At 35.5% G+C, this 20,522-nt stretch overlaps 1 protein-coding gene across 1 annotated transcript in view; it reads right to left on the minus strand.

Moving 5' to 3' along the window:
* The window catches only part of RYR2 (ryanodine receptor 2), a 798,221-nt gene that overhangs the window by 146,475 nt on the left and 631,224 nt on the right, over window positions 1–20,522 (minus strand). Inside the window, exons 64-68 of the mRNA XM_061161401.1 lie at window positions 13,284–13,344; window positions 10,932–11,170; window positions 9,353–9,434; window positions 4,825–4,955; window positions 590–910 (exon numbers count right to left, since the gene is read on the minus strand). Coding sequence (XP_061017384.1) covers window positions 590–910; window positions 4,825–4,955; window positions 9,353–9,434; window positions 10,932–11,170; window positions 13,284–13,344 — 834 coding nt within the window. The remainder of the gene's footprint in view (window positions 1–589; window positions 911–4,824; window positions 4,956–9,352; window positions 9,435–10,931; window positions 11,171–13,283; window positions 13,345–20,522) is intronic.

Raw genomic sequence — 20,522 nt, forward strand, 5'->3', positions numbered from 1 at the left:
TATACTTCCGAATTCAAGTTTTTAAAACTCTTCTTTTAATCCTCCATGATATTCTGAATATTCTCTAAGTCATAAAGTATTGAAATCCTAACATTTAAAGAAAGCATAATATTTTGGAATATGGATATACACAACCTATTTAACCATTCTCTAGTGCCTGATCACTCAAATTGCTCCCAGTTACTCCATATAAATAGTGCAATCCTCCCTGACTCCTGCAAAGACAGATTACTAAAAGTGGGTGAGTTGAAAATCCAGTTTGATTTTTGTCTCTGTCTACAGATCATTAATTTTGATTGCTGTGTTATAATTAATCTTAGCAAGATTAATCTTCACACAATTGGTCAAATTAAGAAAATGTTTACTCACTTAAATGTACTAACTATATGGAAAGTTACACAATGTCTGATTAAATCTAGTTTTGTTTTTCTTTTTAAGAACAGCGAACAGCATGAAAGAAATAAGCAAGAATATTTTTTGAGTACAGAAGCAAATATTAATCAAGACTGAGAGAGGAAGGTTCTAGTCTTCTGTACTTCGAACCTTTGCAAAAACAAAATGTAAATGGCACATTCCTTCTCAGTCTTACCTGCTAACCTCTTCATCCAGGCTCCCTCATCAATACCCAAGTTATTATATATGATTTTCAGGATATTGCCCAGTAGTGTGTTCATGTGCTCTGAGTTCAGAGCCGTACAGCACATCTCAGCCCTTCCCGGATTATTCTCAGGTCCATGCTCCCACCAACGAGACATGTAGCTACAAAGCATGGGCAGGATAACTTCCATTACGTGTGGCATCTGAGTGTAGCGAATACCGGACTCAGCCAAGTCCACAATTTCTTCCATGAGCTTCTCCAAAGATGGTATATTTGGACAAACATCTTCCACGTTAGTAGGCAAATTAAGAGCTAGAGAAACACACATACAAGTGACACATGTTCAGTCAAAGAAGTCACCTACCAGCCACATGGCTACTGTTAATAACAGACATGAGCAATCATTTCATGCTGAGCTTCAAAACTCAGCCAGACCTGGCACGTCTTCAGCTGGATCCCACTCCCTCTTCTCATGGTAGCTATTTCAAATTTTCTCTGCCCCCAAGTCCCGACTCCACCAGCTGAAGATCAGCAAATGACCATCCCTTGTACTTCAGAGCAAACAGGAGTATCAGATGTCTCTCCCTCCAACTGCCTGCTCTCATGTGGCCAGGATTTGTGCATCTGGTTTCACATTCACCTCTATTCCCCTTTTCAGAGGAAGGAGTTCTGAGGTTCACTGCTCCACCTGTGACCTGATGTCAAGACTACACTTCAGCAGATGCCTTGCTCAGGATTGCATTTTCAGCTCCTTCTCCATTGTCTCCTCACCAGCAGCCTATACATATGCTTAGGTCTCTCCCAGACTGTTCACTTTCCAGGTGCTCTCCTAGCCACAGATGTGAATGCTCTGCTTTCTACCACTAAACAATTTTTTTTTTTAAATCCTTATATAAGGTAAAATTTCACATCACTGACCAAAACTCCCTTTTCCTCAAAAATCCCCCTTTCTTTAACTTCAATGCATTCAGTCTTTCTTGACTCTTTTCTAAATTTTGTCAGCCTCTTTTTAACGAAATCTTTTCACCTTGCTGAACTTTTATATGTGGGTTTTCTTTAGGGATTTGTGTTGAACTCACTTCTCTTGGCTTGTATGTTCGCCTAGGCAATTCTGGCCATTCCTATGAGATTCTGTTCAGGCAAATTAACTCTCAATGCCGTATTTCCTAAAGCTTTGTGTGTGTGTGTGCACACTTCATAAGGAATATGTCAAAAAGCAAATAAACTGCAAATGGGTCTAAATTTAAACTTGACCTTTCCTCTCCAATCTACCTTTTGAGACTGTACTAGTAGTATCTCGGTGAGGACAATGTTGTCTGGTGAGTCTCCCAGGCTAGAAACCTGGAAGAAATTCTAGGCTGTGAGGCTCCTTCATCTCCTATAGGAGATGCCTCTATCTCAAGGATTTCTCATAACCTCTGCACTACAAACTTCATCCAAGGGGCCTGATCCAATCAGATCTCTTCTGAATCACCACAGTCATTTTCTAATTGATGACACACACTACTTCCTCTCTCTTATTTCTATCATGATGGATTTCTAAAATGCAAATCTACTCATGTTACTCTGCTTTTCAAAGCCAGTGAAAGGGCCCTATTGCACTGGTACAGTCCCCACTCCTTACCTGATCTGGAAAGCCTACCTCACCTCTTCTTGGTTTTCCAATACTTGCCTCATATTTTCTCTTTCTTCCCTGAAAGCTATCGCTACCTCAAAGTACTTGAAGTTTCTCCTAAGGACTAGCGTTTCAGTGTCCCTAATTTCAAGGCTAATATTGTACCAACTTTGCTAAGTCTTCCCAGGTGCTCTTAGCTCAAACTGCTTTTTTGCATCCCCAGTGTTCTTTATTGTGAATTCTATCACATATATTCATCAGTTTCTCTCCCTTGATGCAGCTAGAACCTCCCAGAGGAAAAGAACCAAATCATATTCATCTTTGCATCATGTCTCCTCCACCTACCAACAATCATATGTTGAATGACTTGAGTAAAAAGTGAATGAAGGAGAATCATTAAATGCAATTCCTTTGCTTTGTTATGAAAAGAGTATATTATAAAAAATAAGCAGGTAAATTATTGGCTCTGTATATTTCCTGATCTGTGATGAAATAATAATCTGCTTCATTCTTGATTCTTTGCAAAAACATTAAAAGATCAAAAATCCTTAATAAGACAATTTAATAAGACATGCTAACACAGATATTATAATCAAAATTTAACTGTGTTTTACTGTTTACAACTATATTGTGCAACTATCTAGAAAAATATTGCTAAGTTATAGTCAACATATTTTCCTTTAGCTTCCTCTCTGTGATATGAAATTAGAATCATAAACTAGGTAAAGTAAATGATAAATATTCAACTTTTAAAAAGCATTCTTACTTGAAAAGTTCACTATAAAATTAGTGTAACCAGTAACTACCATACAAACATGAATTACACAAAATGCTCTCATTAACAGAGACGTATGCATTTGTGAACAGCAAATATTCTAGTCCAAGTTTGGGGAACTCAACATCTACTTCTGTTTTATTGACTATGCCAAAGCCTTTGACTGTATGGATCACAACAAACTGTGGAAAATTCTGAAAGATGGGAATACCAGACCACATGATCTGCCTCTTGAGAAATCTGTATGCAGGTCAGGAAGCAACAGTTAGAACTGGACGTAGAAGAACAGACTGCTTCAAAATAGGGAAAGGCTGTATATTGCCACCCTGCCTATTTATCTTATATTCAGAAGTATATCATGAGAAATATTGGGCTGGATGAGGCACAAGCTGGAATCAAGATTGCTGGGAGAAATATCAGTAACCTCAGATATGCAGATGGCACCACCCTTACGGCAGAAAGTGAAGAAGAACTAAAGAGCCTCTTCATGAAAGTGAAAGAGGAGAGTCAAAAAGTTGGCTTAAAACTCAACATTGAGAAAACTAAGATCATGGCATCTGGTCCCATCACTTCTTGGCAAATAGATGGGGAAACAGTGGGAATAGTGACAGATTTTCTTTTTTGGGGCTCCAAAATCACTGCAGGTGGTGACTGCAGCCATGAAATTAAAAGACGCTTGCTCCTTGGAAGAAAAGTTATGACCAACCTAGACAGCATATTAAAAAGCAGAGACATTACTTCACCAACAAAGGTCTGTCTACTCAAAGCTATGGTTTTTCCAGTAGTCATGTATGAACGTGAGAGTTGGACTATAAAGAAAGCTGAGCGGTGAAGAATTGATGCTTTTGAACCATGGTATTGGAGAAGACTCTTGACAGTTCCTTGGACTGAAGGAGATCTAACCAATCCATCCTAAAGGAAATCAATCCTCAACATTCATTGGAAGGACTGATGCTGAAGCTGAAACTCCAACACTTTGGCCACCTGATGCAAAGAACTGACTCATTGGAAAAGACCCTGATGCTGGGAAGATTGAAGGCAAGAGGATACGGGGATGACACAGGATGAGATGGTTGGATGGTATCGCTGACTCAATGGACATGAGTTTGAGCCAGCTCTGGGAGCTGGTGATAGACAGAGAGGCCTGGCGTGCTATAGTCCATGGGGTTGCAAAGAGTCAGACATGACTGAGCGACTGAACTGACTGATTGCAAGGTTTTTGGAAAACAACTAATATATAATATAGTTTATCAGACTTAGAGGACAATACTATTAGAAAAAAAATCACATAGAATATAACTGTCCCAATAAGATGGATATACCAAGTGAACTGAGAAAAACGCAAAGTATGAATCCATGCTGTTGCTGCTAAGTCGCTTCAGTTGTGTTCGGCTCTGTACGACCCCATGGACAGCAGCCCACCAGCCTCCTCTGTCCACAGGATTCTCCAGGCAAGAATACTGGAGTGGGTTGCCATTTCCTTCTCCAATGAATTCATAGTCATAACAAATAAGAATATTGTACACGTGCTGATTACCTTTAAGAGATAACGGAATTAGAGTGACCTATTTTTTCCATACTGCTGATTATTCTGTCTTATTATTAAGAGGGTTAACTTGTCTGTGGTTCATTAATTTAAAAGAAACTAATTTTCTTTCAGAAAAACAATGGAGATAGTATAAAACACTCCAAAAAATTTCAAATAATACGACTTAAGAACAAATAGCACTGGAGATAAATTAAAATAGCCCGTTAAAAAATCATGGTTGTAAAATACAACAAATGTCATTCATTTTTAGCTTCAAATATCAAGTACCACACATGCTTCTGTGCTACCTGCTCTCTCTCTCGAAGACTTCGTATTGTAGATGGAGTAAATATTGTGCTTGTCCAGGTGAGTTTCTAAAAATGCTACAGGAAAGGCACCAGCAAAAGCAGCCAGACATTCTCCCAATGCAGAACGTTGCCTGTAAATGGAAACTTTACATTTTTAAAGTCTTCTAAGTGAATAACTGAAGAAGGTATATCAAAATTGGCATAGTCAACCTAAAAGAAGGACAATCATAGAGCTACTGATAAAAACTACCCCTCAGATCCAACCTCTATATTGCAAAATATCATCAGCTTTCCATAGCAAGTTCCTTACCATTTTTTTTAAAGCTAAATTACCTGTCAGCTAAAGAGAAGTTAAAAACAGTACAGACAAAAACAACAACAGCAACAAACACACTTGCAAATGCCTCCACTAGTTTGGACATTTCATTTGACCTCCTTTTCTTTCTTTTTTAACACAGTGCTCTAAGGAACAATTCTTGCCATGTGAATAAATGGATTTTGATTAAAAATTTTAAAAAATAAAGTACTAACACACATACAACTTTCTGAAAATTTGCCATATATAATTAATTTCAGGGTTATATAAGTAATTTCAGATTATTACTCAGTTAGGAAATAGTAAAATACACTAGATGCTAAAGACTATTGATAACACTTAAAACTGATTTATCATTTTCAAGAGAAGCAGCTGCCTTGGGAATCAAACTGTGATCAATTTATTCAAGAATTCTCCTGCCACTGATATATTAAAATTCTCTCTCTCCCTCAGTTTTCTACTTAATCCAAGGCTTTACTGGCACCTTAAATGTTTATTAAATATAGAATAATATGAGAGTTCAGGAAATTATGAACTCTTTAAATGACTTTGTAAATATATTTAATTTAAAAGTCAATAAAATGGATTAAGACAAGATAACATAATTCTCTTGGGTAGTTTTAAATTTCTTACTAAAAAATAATAAACAATGCTTCATTATTTAATATTTTAATTAAAATGACTAGATATGTACTCTGCTAGGAGAAAATATCCCTTCATGGAAAGAAACTGAATAAGGTAAAGTTCAATTTAAACTTTTAATAACATTGCATTACTAAAAATAAGACATCAAGAAATTACAAAGAGCACAGGCTTTTATTCATACAGATCCAAGTCCTGATCTTACTCCTAATGCTGTGTCACTCACTGTAGGAAAATTACTTATACTTTTCAAGTTTTTCTTTCCTTACCTAAAATTGAGGACAGAATGGCAAAATATCTGGTACACGATATAGGTTCAATAAATGTTTTAAAATAATGAGACATACTTTAAGAATTTAATAGCCTAAAATGTTTCATGTATGACCCCAAGGTAGGTAATCTATTTCCTGACATCTGATTCAAAGCATGAAAGCGGCAGTCATTCAGTTGTGTCTGACTCTGCAATCCCACGGACTATAGTCCACCAGGCTCCTATGTCCATGGGATTCTCCATGCAAGAATACTGGAGTGGGTTGCCATTCCCTTCTCCAGGGATCTTCCCAACCCAGGGACTGAAGACTGATCTCCCACATTGCAGGCAGATTTTTTACCATCTGAGCCACCAGGATATTGGGCTAGTCCTTTTATTTCATTAATAATTCTTCTGAATTATTTAATGGTTCACTTTAAAATACCAATTCAAATAGTAATTCTCAGATTAATGTTGATCATTTGTGTTGTTTTCTGGAAATAGCAAGGTTTCTTTTAAATGACTTGTATAAAACTAACTACATTTTTTAGTATAGCATCATTTTTTCAAAATACCTTTTATTCACCTTCAAATTTTTATTTTTATATTCTCCCAAAATCACTTTACAATTGTGAAGTTAACTGAATAAAATGCACATGTATCTTTTTTTAGACTCTAAGAGAATGATCCAGATTTTATCAACAAAAATATCCAGGCAAGAATAGCAAAAAACAATAACAGTAACTATGAGGTATAAGAGAATTTTGACTACCAGATATTAAAATAAATGACAAAATACTAATAAGTTAGGCTAAATGGTACTGCTCTTATCATTCAAAAAATCAAATAATAGAATTCTAGAACACATTCTACAAATATAACCTATCACATTTAGCGTATGATTGAGTTTATTTTAAATCAGTGAATAAAAGAAACATTTAATAAATCATTATGTTAGACACAGTGGATGATTTAAAAATTGAATTTAAATTCTACATAACACCAAACACAAACATGAAATTCAGATGCATTTCTAGTAAATTCTCTTCTTAGCCCTGAGAGAATCATTTCAGAAGAGGGCAACAGAGGATTAGATGGTTAGACACCATCACCAACTCAATGGACATGAATTTGAACAAACTCCGGGAGATAGTGAAGGACAGAGAAGCCTGATGTGCTGCAGTCCATGGGGTCGCAAAGAGTTAGACACAACTTAGCAACTGAAGAACAACAAACGATTTCGGACATTCTCTGCCTTCCTCAGGCTTCTCACGCTTGTTTTTTCAACTATGATTTGGCTAAAGACTCAAATCATACTTCACTGAGACAACAAATGTTATTAGACACAAACCTAGACTTACCTTCTACTTGTTTCCCATTGAGTAAGTAGAGAAAGTTTTGAGTCCAAAAAACCATGTTTTAAAAAATACATTCCTGACTACCTCATGTAATTCTCTGTATTGTGTGCTATTCACACACAATAACTTGCCATTGTAACATTTATCAGTTTAGTTGCTCTGTTTTGTCTCTTCCACTTGACATAAACTCTTTGAGAGCAGGGATCTATCTGTTCACTGTTGTATCCCAGAATCTGACATTTAGTAAATATTTACTGAATGAACAAAAGAATTAAAAAGTAAATCTAGACAAATGAAAACATGAAAAACCTAGGAGATCAAATATTTTAATTTCTAGCTGTTAAGGTATAGTATAAACTTTTTAAAATCATGAAACTAAGAGGAAGACAGACATGACATAATTGGTAGATCTGACTATATAAAAGTTCATAACTCTCATGACACAAAAACTATCTGCACATTAGGTTTTATATATAAGCACTATAAAGGTATAAAAATGTGAAAAGTCATAAAAACAGGAGAAATAACAGACAAGATTCAATAATAAATAGAAAGGTTATTACTAATGAGTAAGACAACAAACTAATAGAAAAATGGACAAAAAAATGAGAAAAGGTAATTTATCAAATAAATAAAAATGGCAAAGTAAACATAACAAAGTACCCCATATCGAGTAATCAGAGAAATGCATCTGAAAATAAAAATGATACCCCATTTTAACTATTAAATTTATAGATAGTAAAAAAGAATAATCAGAAATGAGAAACATGTGAGGAAGTAAGAATCCTCTTGCAAACTTTATAGTATAAATTGAATCAGTTTTTTAAAAGATAGCAAAATGTGTATCATAAACCATTAATATATGCATACTTTTTAACCCAGATCTCCAAATTCTGATAAAGGAAAGAAAATACACACAGAAAACTGTGAACATTGATTTAGCATTATTTACGATAATGAAAAAGAGAAAAGAGGCTACATGTCAAAAACGAAGGAACGTTTCGATATATTATGACACTTCCTTAGGATAAAATATATTTTAGAGCCACACAAAATTATTTTTTAAAAGACTGATTTAAAATGCAGATAAAACTTCCAAAATATTTAGAAAAAAATCAATTATTTTTTTTTCCATTGATCTAGTTTCCTGTATCTTGTAATTGCAACTTTACCATTTTAAAAAAGTTTTAATATTTGGTAGGCCACATGCATACACATTTATTATTTTATTTTTCTCTCTCAAAATTGTATGGGCTAGTCTCATGCATTTATTCTTCCTAATGAACTTCCGAATTATTTTTTCAAGTTTAGTAAAAAAGCAAATATCTACTTGAAATTGTATTATAATTAAGATTAATTTGAGGATAATTTACATCTATTTAATGTTCCTCTCTCAGAATATCATTTGATTTATTTACTTCATTTATTGGTCTTTTATTAGCATGTCTTTTTATTTATTTTAACTGTTAAAAAAAAAGCCTTCTTTTTCATCTCTCTTCCATAGAAATTTTTTAATGAAGTTACCAGTGATCCCTTTTTTTCAGTTCAGTGGGGACACCTTATCTTACTTGATCTGTCCACATCCTCTGACCCTGCAAATCTTCCCCTCTTGAACTTAAGAACTTATGAAAAAATTAAACTGGTTTAATAAATACCCATATTTAATCTTTTCTAAAATTCATTAATGCTGTAAAGTTTAAACTTTATATTAAATATGGACTTTACCATTATTGCTTTACATTTTTCATTCATAAATTGGCATTTGTTATATCAGTAAACATTGTATCAATCAAATTTAGCATTTAGCTTAAAGACTGGCTAATTCTTCCCAAGGAATTCAACATATCAATCTGGTTCTTTAGTTTATAACTAAGGAAAAAGTTATAAAGTGAAATCCTTGAAGTGAATAATTATAACATCTAAAAAAACTATTAGTAAGACGTTAAGCTCTTAAAATCTTACCTTTCCACATAAATACTCTTGCTGGTTCCCAAAGCATACAAGCTAGTCAGAATTCTATAACATGACACCTGTACATCTTCCACTAAGGAAAAAGAGAATTTCATTTAAAACACGTGTTATCAATACAAGAGAAAGTTTACAGGAGAAAGTTTAGGCTAAAAACAAAATTCTATATCAAAGACATACTAATACTGTTATATTTGACAAAATATAAGAACATATAAAATTATATTTAAATTCATAATTATATTTTAAAATACAAAATTTTTAAATTATATTTAAATTAAATTTAAAACTTTTTTCTCAAATAAAACTCTTTTCTTGAAGGAGCTGAAAGCATTCTAAAGAGTCATGCTCTGACTATACAGACAGAATATTATCAGGAACAATTTATCATTTTTCTTTAGGCATAAGAATAAGGATTTCTTCAAGAATAAAACTAAGCACAAGAATATCTGGGAGGACAGGTCCGTTTTGACTCCTGTTTCAAAGGTATATAAAGACAGTATCTTTTATTTTAACTCTCAAATGAACAAGAATGAGAATGCTGGAGAATGGGGTGTATCATTTATTTCTGAAACCACCTGGAATTCAAAGCATAAGAAAGTTACTCTTGTAGTTTCTAAAGCTAGAAAATAAAACCTCTAAGATGATCTCTGATTCAATAAACATGCTCAACAGGCAAAGAAATATAAGGACCTTGGATTTCTAACGCCAACTCTGTTACCACTTTCTGGAGGACACACCGTATGAATGGAGAAATCATTCTCTTCTCCCATACTCGGGATGGGAAGTAATGTTCCCACTGGTTCAAGTAGTGTCAGTATTTTGAAACTAGTCTTTGTGTCATTCTCTGATTACCACCATGGTTTTTACAGAACTTTACTTTACCTGGGAGACCTACACCATTTGAGAGTCTGAGTGGGTGGGTCTGTGGGCAAGACCCACTTGACTGCTAGATACGGGCTTTTATCTTCTTTCATGTTCATATAGGCAGAAGGGAAGAAACTTAGGTCATGTGGTTCTCTTTCCACTCAAGCTTGGGCATTCTGTGGATATTTTTTAATAACTACAGAATTCCAGACAAAAACAGCAGATGAACTCCCCTATGAAAACAGACTGAAATCTATAAACCACAGACGTTGGAGCCACCCTAGTAGATCAATTATTTAGACACAGACTTTGTCTCAGCAGTCCTCACATTTTGGTAGGATAGCTTGCAGAAACAATTTGCATCCACTCAGAAATAATTTGAAAACACTTAATGCTGCATGTCCTATAGTGAAACTGCATTAGAAACTTTCCATGGAAAGAGACAACATAGAAAGAGTATAATTTGGAACTTGCATGTCAACAGTGTGGGAGTGACTATCTATAACCACTACCTTAACTGGTCCCTCCTGTGAATTCACGATCAACCTCTATAATAATGGTTTTGAAACTCAAATGTCAACCTAAAGTGTTCTGCCAAAAAAAAAAAAAATTTACTGTAGGCAGTGTTTGAGTAATCTCTATGACGTGGCTGTTACAAGTTCTGATTGTACTATTTAGATAATGAAACTCTAATAGATTTACATACATATTAGATCTTCTCCGAATTGATGCTGGCCAATATGCTCAAATAATGACGACAGCATTGGCAACAGGGCCACCGTGGTATAATTGATAATCTGAGTAACACCTTTGGGCTGGTTTCGGGTGTGAGTGAACTGGCCCTGCTTGAGATTCTCCATTGTCTTCTCCAGATCCTCTGCGGCATTGTCCAGGAAAGCTCTGAGTGCACTTTTAACACTCTCCAGGCCAGTCTTCATCACAGTCCTAGGGAGGAAAGAAGGGTAGGAGCACATGAAATACAAATAAAACATGCTTGTACATCACGTTTATTTGTTCATGATGATATTCAGACAACTTAATTTTTTTAATCCACTTTTAATTTTCCATTTATTTTTATTAGTTGGAGGCTAATTACTTTACAATATTGTAGTGGTTTTTGTCATACATTGACATGAATCAGCCATGGATTTACATGTGTTCCCCATCCCGATCCCCCCTCCCACCTCCCTCTCCACCCGATCCCTCTGGGTCTTCCCAGTGCACCAGCCCCGAGCACTTGTCTCATGCATCCCACCTGGGCTGGTGATCTGTTTCACCCTAGATAATATACATGTTTCGATGCTGTTCTCTCGAAACATCCCACCCTCACCTTCTCCCACAGAGTCCAAAATTCTGTTCTGTACATCTGTGTCTCTTTTTCTGTTTTGCATATAGGATTATTGTTACCATCTTTCTAAATTCCATATATATGCGTTAGTATACTGTATTGGTCTTTATCTTTCTGGCTTACTTCACTCTGTATAATGGGCTCCAGTTTCATCCATCTCATTAGAACTGATTCAAATGAATTCTTTTTAACTTTAATCCACTTTCAAGTAATTTTTTTCCTATATACTTGAAGTTATAGTAATATCACTCCATAAATGCATAACCTTTCCTAAATGCCTTTAGAGTCAACTTAATTAGGATCTTGAAGCAAAGAGTAGTTCTTTTTTATTTTTTAACATCCTTCCTACTCTCCCCACCCCTCCCTGTGGCTGCACAAATGAGGAACCTTAGTCCCCCAACCAGGGATCAAACCCCAAACCTGCCCTCTATGTTGGGAGCTCCGAGTCAACCTCTGGACTGTCAGAGAAATCCCAAATGGCTTCCAAAGTTCTATTGCTTCATGTTTTAAAGCTGTGGTCTCAAATTTTGAGAATACTTATTTCATGACTAACAAAACTTAGGTCCTGAGCCAGTTTAGTTCATCTCAAATCCAACAAAACTAGACTGTTTTGTGAGGCAATGGGTGTGAAAGAAACATTTAATGCTGGTTAAACCAAGTTACCAACTGATACAGCCTTTTTTTTTTTTTTTTTTTTTTTACTTTTAACGGTAAAAAATCAGTTTTTTCTAAATAAGTCTCTGAAGACTGAACTCTGTATCAAAGTGACACGCTAAAAGCCACTATTTTGCGTAGAAAATCAAGGTGCATAATTGTATCTTCTTCCTTCATTTATTATAATAAACATCTCAAATAAAATTTTAAACATTAAAATGAATAATTCAAGGTATCACTGAATATTCTCTGTGGAAGAATTGTAGGAACTTTTATCTAGATATATCCTGGATAATTAATGAATTAAATGAATGGCTTAAAGGCTGAATCAAGCTAACCAAATTGGTTTTGTATTTGGATTTCTGGTCATGGTGATATGAGGGCACGGTAGAAAGTGCACGGACTTGGAAATTGGCCTCCTTCCAGACTTATTATGGAATCTTGAGCTTCACTTTACTCAACTGTAAAATAAGACTAAAACCCTCATGTTTCCTATAAAACTAAATATTATAACAAAATGGAGTACAACTACCATGCTTTGAAGTTAATAAGCTGTCTAGAGTTGTAGCTCATTATTTTTACCTCACATGATAGAGTCCCAATGCAACTCTCAATTATATACCTAGCCACTACAGAAATTACTTGAAATTTAAACAATCTGTATCTGATTAAATGTAAAAATAATATAATGCTCTTGTATTATTGGGCTTTGCTTGTAGCTCAGTTGGTAAAGAATCTGCCTGCAGTGCAGGAGACCTGGGTTCGATACCTGGGTTGGGAAGATCCTCTGGAGAAGGAAATGGCGACCCACTCCAGTATCCTTGCCTGGAAAATCTCAGGGACAGAGGAGCCTGGTGGGCTGCAGTCCATGGGGTCACAAAGAGTCGAGCACAACTGAGCAACTAACACTTATTTACTTTTATTATTAATTTATAAAATATTTTCTTTTTCACCTGAAGACTTCATTACAATTCCAAAGAAGACACTAGCTTTTTCTTCACATTCCTATACATCATTTTTACACTCATTGACTGAGATAAAAACATATCCATTTACCTTGCATCCAAAGTCTGACCCAAAATATGAAGACAGTTGACAATTGATGTTGCATCATTCCCTAAAGAGGAAACAAATAGCTGTATAAACTGCTCTGAGAATTTCTCAATGTCTTTCTGTTAACAATGCTTGTGTTCCAAAAATTAGTCAAGGCACAACTCAATAAGGATAACTCAATTCAAGGGACTTTTTGATAATCAAGTTTAAAATCATGCAGTTTTTCTGCTTAAAAGTGGTTATGCAAATGTAAGTAGAAAAGCAATAAAGCATGTCCCATCAAATAGCTGACATACTCAAGAAGCATTCAAAGCACTGCACCATCCAAAGAATTTTAACTGGATGCACCAAACATATCCCCCTCCCCACACCAGCTCACGTCATTTGTAAATCTTATTGTACGTCAACTTTTTAAGTCAGCTGATATCTTCTGTCAAATGAGGTGAGTTAAATTCTAATAAATTTAATTCCCTCTGAATTACCCCAAGTGGGTCTGCTTTCCTATTGCCTTCAACTGCATTACGATGAATTATTTTGCCTGAATTTAACTGCATTCACATGAACTAACATGCCTGAATGCTGTTGGTCTTTGGTGAAAAAGAAGTACCAAACCATCATGTAAGAAAATATCAGAGGCTGAAGAAGTTAAACGTTACTTATGAGATATCTGAAATGGGGCAACTCCTCTTGAAAAATAAGATGAAACTCAACCATTTTGATAGGAATATTTCACCACTAAGTACAGAAATATGAATCATATAATACATATATTTTACTTGATGATAAGGATACAATAAAGAAAATATGAATCCAAAGTAACAAAGTGACCACTCACAGTATAGTCTGACACTCATCATTTCATGCTTTCCTATGTGTAATATATACAATAATTTCCTGGTCCTTAGGTTAACAACTCTTATTTAAATGTGAGTTTTTAAAACATTTGCATATACTACATTCTTTATACACAAAAGTATCCTAAAATGAATGAATTAAACATACATGGAAATTAATAATTTCCTTCGTATGAGGGTATTCTAGTTTAGTGGTATAACACAAATACAAAAAAATAAATTAGGTATTCATTGCTGAGACTCTTGAGTTCTTTCAGTAAATGTTCCATTAATCTCACGCTTTGAATCTCAGAACTGCCAATAACAATGAAGACAAAATCAGTAGAAAGGCAGAATTTGTCATGCCCCTGCCTATTGACTGGTGGCAGTACTAGGGCTTCTACTATAGTCCTGAGAAGTATTATTCATTTGATCATTCATTCACTCAATAAATACATGATAAATACCAGGTACTATCAAACTTCCAGTAATAAGCTAGAGTATGGTACTTGCATTTTAATGGGGGACACATAATGAACTATGAAGCCCCCCAAAATCAATATGTTACATAATATCCAGACACAGTAAAAGTATATATAGCAGGGAATGGGGATTAGAGCAACTGCATAGAGTAACAGGGGGAGTGGTCATTGGGTCCTCCCCAAGAAGGTGGCATTTGAGCAGAGACTTAAATGAAGTGAAAGGACAAACCATGCACATATCTGGGAGAAGAGTCCAGGTGGTACAAACAGATGTGCAAAGGCTCTGGGGCAGAAAAGGAACCCAGTGATCCTGGCAAGGAAGTCAAGATGGCTGCTGTGGACAAATTCAGGAGAAAGAAGGAGAATATATGGTGGAGACAAGGGAATCAGGTTCTAGCGTGTCACAACCAGAGCAAGCACTTTGGACTTTTTTTTTTTTTTAAGTGCAATAGGAAGACATTTTGAACAGAATGTGAGCCAATTTATACATTAAGAGGATTAATTCCAGTCTGCCAAATTCTGGGAGGGCAAGAGTAAAAGTGAGTTAGGAAACCCTCGCATTAGTCTAGAACCAGCGGATTGAAGATGGCAAATATGGCCTAGGATATTATTGGTGAAGCAATTAAGAATGTATGTTCAGTTTTTGCTTATGTGTTGCATGTTGGTGAGAAGGAAAGGAGACAAGGATAACTCCGCAACTGTTTCGGTGAGCAACTGTCTGGGCAGTTAGGTGAATGGTGGCAGGATTCAATGATGTGCAGAGAGCACGAGGTGGGGGTCAGAGAATGCAAGGGGAGGGGAGGGGTGGGAGCTGGCCATTCTGCTTTCAACAGGTGAAGTGTAATGGGCCTATTCATCTCAGGTTGAGATATGGAATAGGCAACTGATACAAAAATCCAGAGTGCAGAGATGAGATCTAAGTTGGAGCTGTAAATCTAGGTCTTCTAAGCATATGGACACTTCTTTGAATCATGGGGCTGAATGAAATTAGTTAGCATGAACATAAATATAGAAGCAGAAAGGTCCAATAACCTCTAATGTTTGGAAGTAAAAACAATAAGGAGGATGCAGCACAGAAAATGACAGAGGGAAGGCCCAGGAGGGAGAGGGGATACAAAGCGATGCCCATGAATCTCATGCAACCAAAGTCAGCACCAATTCAGAGAGGCTGGCCTCTAACTCTTTTCCTAAAACTCACAGTTATACTGTCCCTTTATACAGACAGATGATCAGTATCTGTACTTCGTAAAGATGAGCCTGGCAATGCCTTTTCCAAAAGGAGGCTCAGGGCATTTGAAACTTCTATTTGTACAAGCTCGTGAGGTGAGATTTTTGTTTGCTCTGTGCCCTGATGGAGCCCAGCACCTAGAATAGCACCTGACATATAGCAGGAGCCCAGTTAGCATCTGCGGGGTGGCAGTGGGATGTGAGTATAAAGAGTAAGAAAGGGCATCAGTGGCTAGACAAGTTCTGTGGGTCAAGTGAACATCTGTACAGTGAATATGAGACTTTCTGTGATTATCAAAGCCACAAAACTATAAGCTCAAGCAGGATACACATTTTCAGAAACTCCAAATCAGATAGAGTACAACTTTAAATGGAAACAGCCCTCTGTTAAAAAGGTGGGGAAAAGACCCTAAGGAATGAAAGAAAAGTATTAACTGAACTTTAGTGTTATAATGTATGGACCAAGCAAAAGAATCAATTTCATTGGCATATATAGATGCCTAAACTGATGGTTAAGCATGAAGAGACAAAGTATGTAGTAAGACTTTTAAATCAAATAGCAACCTGGATATTGTCTTTCTGAAGGAGACCTAGATCACCATCAGAACTGTCAATCACACTATTAGTAAGAACCAGAAGGGCTAGTTCAGAGCACAGTAAGATGTTAAAATTTTAAGGTGATGACTATATTTTCATGTACTTAACTGTATGCAATTTCTTAACTGCTCTACGTAGTATAAAAACCAAAAGTTTGATACTTTCAACTCGTGTTTTTTCAAAGTTCAAGCTACTTCCTCTGACTTCAAACATAACTCTCATATTTCTAAACACTTAGGACAACACTTATGGATTACCCATTATCTTTAAGATTGTGTTTGCATGTGTTTGTGTGTGTGTGTGTGTGTGTGTAACATCAAAGATACAAAGGTACAAAATTAAAATTACAGCTCATAGAATCTAGTGACAACATACAGCAAGCATAAGGTTTTTAAAAACATTGTTAGCAACTCATAAAATAATACAACTCCCTAAATAATAGTAATAGCAAAGCTAAAGCTGTTAAAAGTCAAAATATCCTTTTTGCATTTTAATCTCAAACTGTTTTGTGGTTTTAAATATAAGGTTTCTACAGTTCAGGAGCTTTCAATGGTATCCAAAATTTGATACATGTAACTGCTGCTGTTTTATAAACTGATATACTGAGAATTCTCAGAATGTTGACTTTCTCCTGGGTAAACAGTCAACAGTTATTCTAATGTTCTAACAGTTATTCTTGTTTACTTTCCTAACATGGCTCCTGATACAATATCTCATTATACTATCTTCTCTGAAGAGATGATTAACCTTAGAAAAATCTTTATTAATAAGATGAAATAAAATTATGCTAAAAGAAAAAAATTCTCTCCAAATTATGAGTAGGTAGAAACTGAAGCATGCTGAAGATTTTATTACTTCTGAAGTCTGTGATATTGAAAAGAATAAAATTACTAAGTCCCTAACTTAGCAAAAAGTTTCAGTTAAACTGAGAATATATATTACACATGCTATTCTTTTGCTCAAAGTCAGGAAATCCTCTCAGAGTGACATATTGAAATGAAAGAAGTATCTATCTATCTATCTTCCGATATTATGTTCATTGAAATGTCTGAGTCTGATATTTACCCTCTATAAGAATTAGGCTATTTTCTATATAGCAAGTTTCCTTTATACATCGAAACTCCTGCTTTTCTCATATATATTGTCCTAAAACTATAGAATCTTTCAGTCACAGGAGTCAGACACAACTTAGTGACTAAACCACCATTCATCATTAAGAGGATCCTTAACGTCTTAATGTGACTGAAAGATTCTGTAGTTTTAGGACAGTATGTATGAGAAAAGCAAGAATTTCCTAATGTATAAAGGAAACTTGCTATATATTCAAATAGATAACCAACAAGGACCTACTATAGTACAGGGAACTCTGCTTAATATTCTCTAACAACCTAAATGAGAAAATAATTTAAAGAAGAATAGATGTATATGTAACTGAATCACTTCGCTGCAGACATGAAACTAGCACAACATTGTCAACCAATTATATTCCAACAGAAAACAGAACTCTTCTAAAAGTAGCAGATTGTGCTACTTTTAAAATTGAATTTAAACCATTAAATTATTAGCATAATGACATACTTAGTTCTCCCAGAGGCACTATACTCAGGGATTCTTAGTGCTTCAAATGACTTTCATTTCATTATATGTTATCCTATTGAACAAACACATACACAATCTGAACCTTTTTAGGGACTACAAACATTAACAGTTGTTCCTCAGTATCCTCAGGGGACTGGTCCCAAGACCCTCCCCCAACACCAAAACCCAAGGATGCTTGAGTCCCTTGTATAAAATAGCATAGTATTTGCAAATAACTTACATACATCCTCCTTTATACATTAAATCATCTCTAGATTGCTAACAATACAGAATACAATGTAAAAGTTATGCACAAATTTGTTGAGGTATGGTGAATTCAAGTGCTACTTTGTGGAACGTTCTGGAATTATTTTTTTCGAGTATTTTTGACCCCTGATTGGTGGAATTCATGGATGCAGAGCCTGCAGATATGGAGGGATGACTACAATATCTCCTAATATCTCCTGATACAAGAAAACTCTTCATTTAAATACACGAACAGGGTTTGGGGTGGGGGGCTCACAGAGGAATCGACATAAACTTAATCCACTAATTTTTTAATTAGAGACAGATACCAATGGATAGAATTCACTGTATTACTCTATTTACTATTAAAACTCTTTTAAAAACAATATCAAGATTTCGGCACTAATTTAAATCAGTCATACTCAGTTAGGGGGAGAAAACAAGTATTTTAACAAAACCTGTTGTTTCATTTAAACCTGTGATAATACTTGTCCAATATTCCTGAAGCTAACATTGGATCTATATTAATGATGTGAAAATGTTGAGTTCTAGGGTTATTGAGGTCAACCAGAAGAAATATTGCTGATAAGAAATATGCTGATCATGCTGCAAAATGCTTGCTTTACTCCAGGCATTCCTAGAAACCTATTTGTCAACAAAGCTGGAAATTCTCCAGTAAAGCTTAGGGCTCTCTGGACTGTCTTGCTAACATGTTAAAAACTCAGCGGAAAACAGGAAAGTAGACAAAGCCTCTAAATGATAACTATTTTTTGCCAGCCTTCTGGAATAGTTACTTGAACTGAATAGATCATTGTTGGTAGAGTTTAATGATCTTGTTGTTAAAGGGTCGTTAGTTATAGTGTTACTTCTTTTTCAATTGTAAGTGCTCTAAGTGGAAGGCTTCAAGAATTTTTTTAAAATGTGATTCTCATCAATTGTGAGATAAGTGGATACTATATTTTTCTTAATCTCAAGTGGAAAAAATGTAAAGTTTGGGCTATTTGTGATTGTAAGAAAATTCCAAACCGATAGCACTTATCTCATTGCTAAAAGCATCTGCTTACTTATCTACTCTTTAGACTGTAGCCTTCTTAAAGGTAAGACCTTGTTGGTTGATTCCATCTGTCATAAGATATTTATAAAACAGCCAGTATGTGCCAGACTTCCTCCTGGGCTCTGAGGATACAAAAGCAAGCCTTCAAAGAGCTGGATTTTGCACCAGAGAGAGAAGTTAATCTAGTAACTCACCAGTGAGAGGAAGGAAAAATACATAGAGCTAAGAGAATGTTATAATAGTAGAGAGAGTATAATCAGAGAGGTCAGCTATGATCTTCCAGAGGGAATGCTACTTGTTGAAATCTGAACGGTGTGAGGGACTGGAGCGGGGCATATATAGGATCCCATTACAGTCAGTAATCACGGATGGTGCAAATGGCCTGGGCAGATATGAAAATGACACTTTCAAGAAGCAGAGAGAAGACCACTTAAGCTGAGGCATCGTGAGGAAGCAAGAATTCTCTGGGAAACAGGGATGGAGGGGTACACGGGGGCAGACTATGAAACACTAACCAGATTAAATGGCCAGATTAAGAATTCTGATCTTAATTCCAGAGAAATGGGAAGCCACTGGCTACACAAGAGTATATTCAGTTTTAAGATCATTTTTTGCTTTGTCTTGTTTTTTGGAGGGGAGGCAAGAGATATGATGGTTTTGAAACTCAGTTTAGAAAGGCAGTTCTGAAAGCAGGGTTAGTATGTTCTGAGAGACATACAGGTGAAAGATACCTGTAGATTGGCTTAGGTTGGGAGTAGTAAAGAAGTAAAAAAATCTTCATTTTTCTATCCTCAAAGCCTAAGAGAATGCTTCACACACAGCAAATATTTACTGAATGAATGCACAAAATGAATGTCATTAAGGCATTTGATTTATTTTCACATGGAAAAAGAAAGCCTGTGTCACCATTGCTATTCCTGTTGGGAGTTATGGTTACCAGATTCCACTTCCTCTAAAAATAACTGAAAGCCTTAAATAGGCTATAATAGTAGAAGTTGAGTATTCTCTAATTGCCTTAAAATTAGGCAATTAGACAGTCAGAATTTCCACTTAGCAAAAGTGAGGGAAAATGGAGGCATTAAAAGGAGTATTTTGTTAGTTAACAATGTGTCCCTGAAAATGGCACACGGGGTCCTTATACCGAGTCAACCTGCCTGGGTCTTAGCCAGTCCTAACTGATTTTCCAAAATACAAGAACTTATTTGTTCCAAAATATACCAACTTA

The sequence above is a fragment of the Dama dama genome, chromosome 15, assembly GCF_033118175.1.
Source record: "Dama dama isolate Ldn47 chromosome 15, ASM3311817v1, whole genome shotgun sequence".
Taxonomy (NCBI): Eukaryota; Metazoa; Chordata; class Mammalia; order Artiodactyla; family Cervidae; genus Dama; species Dama dama.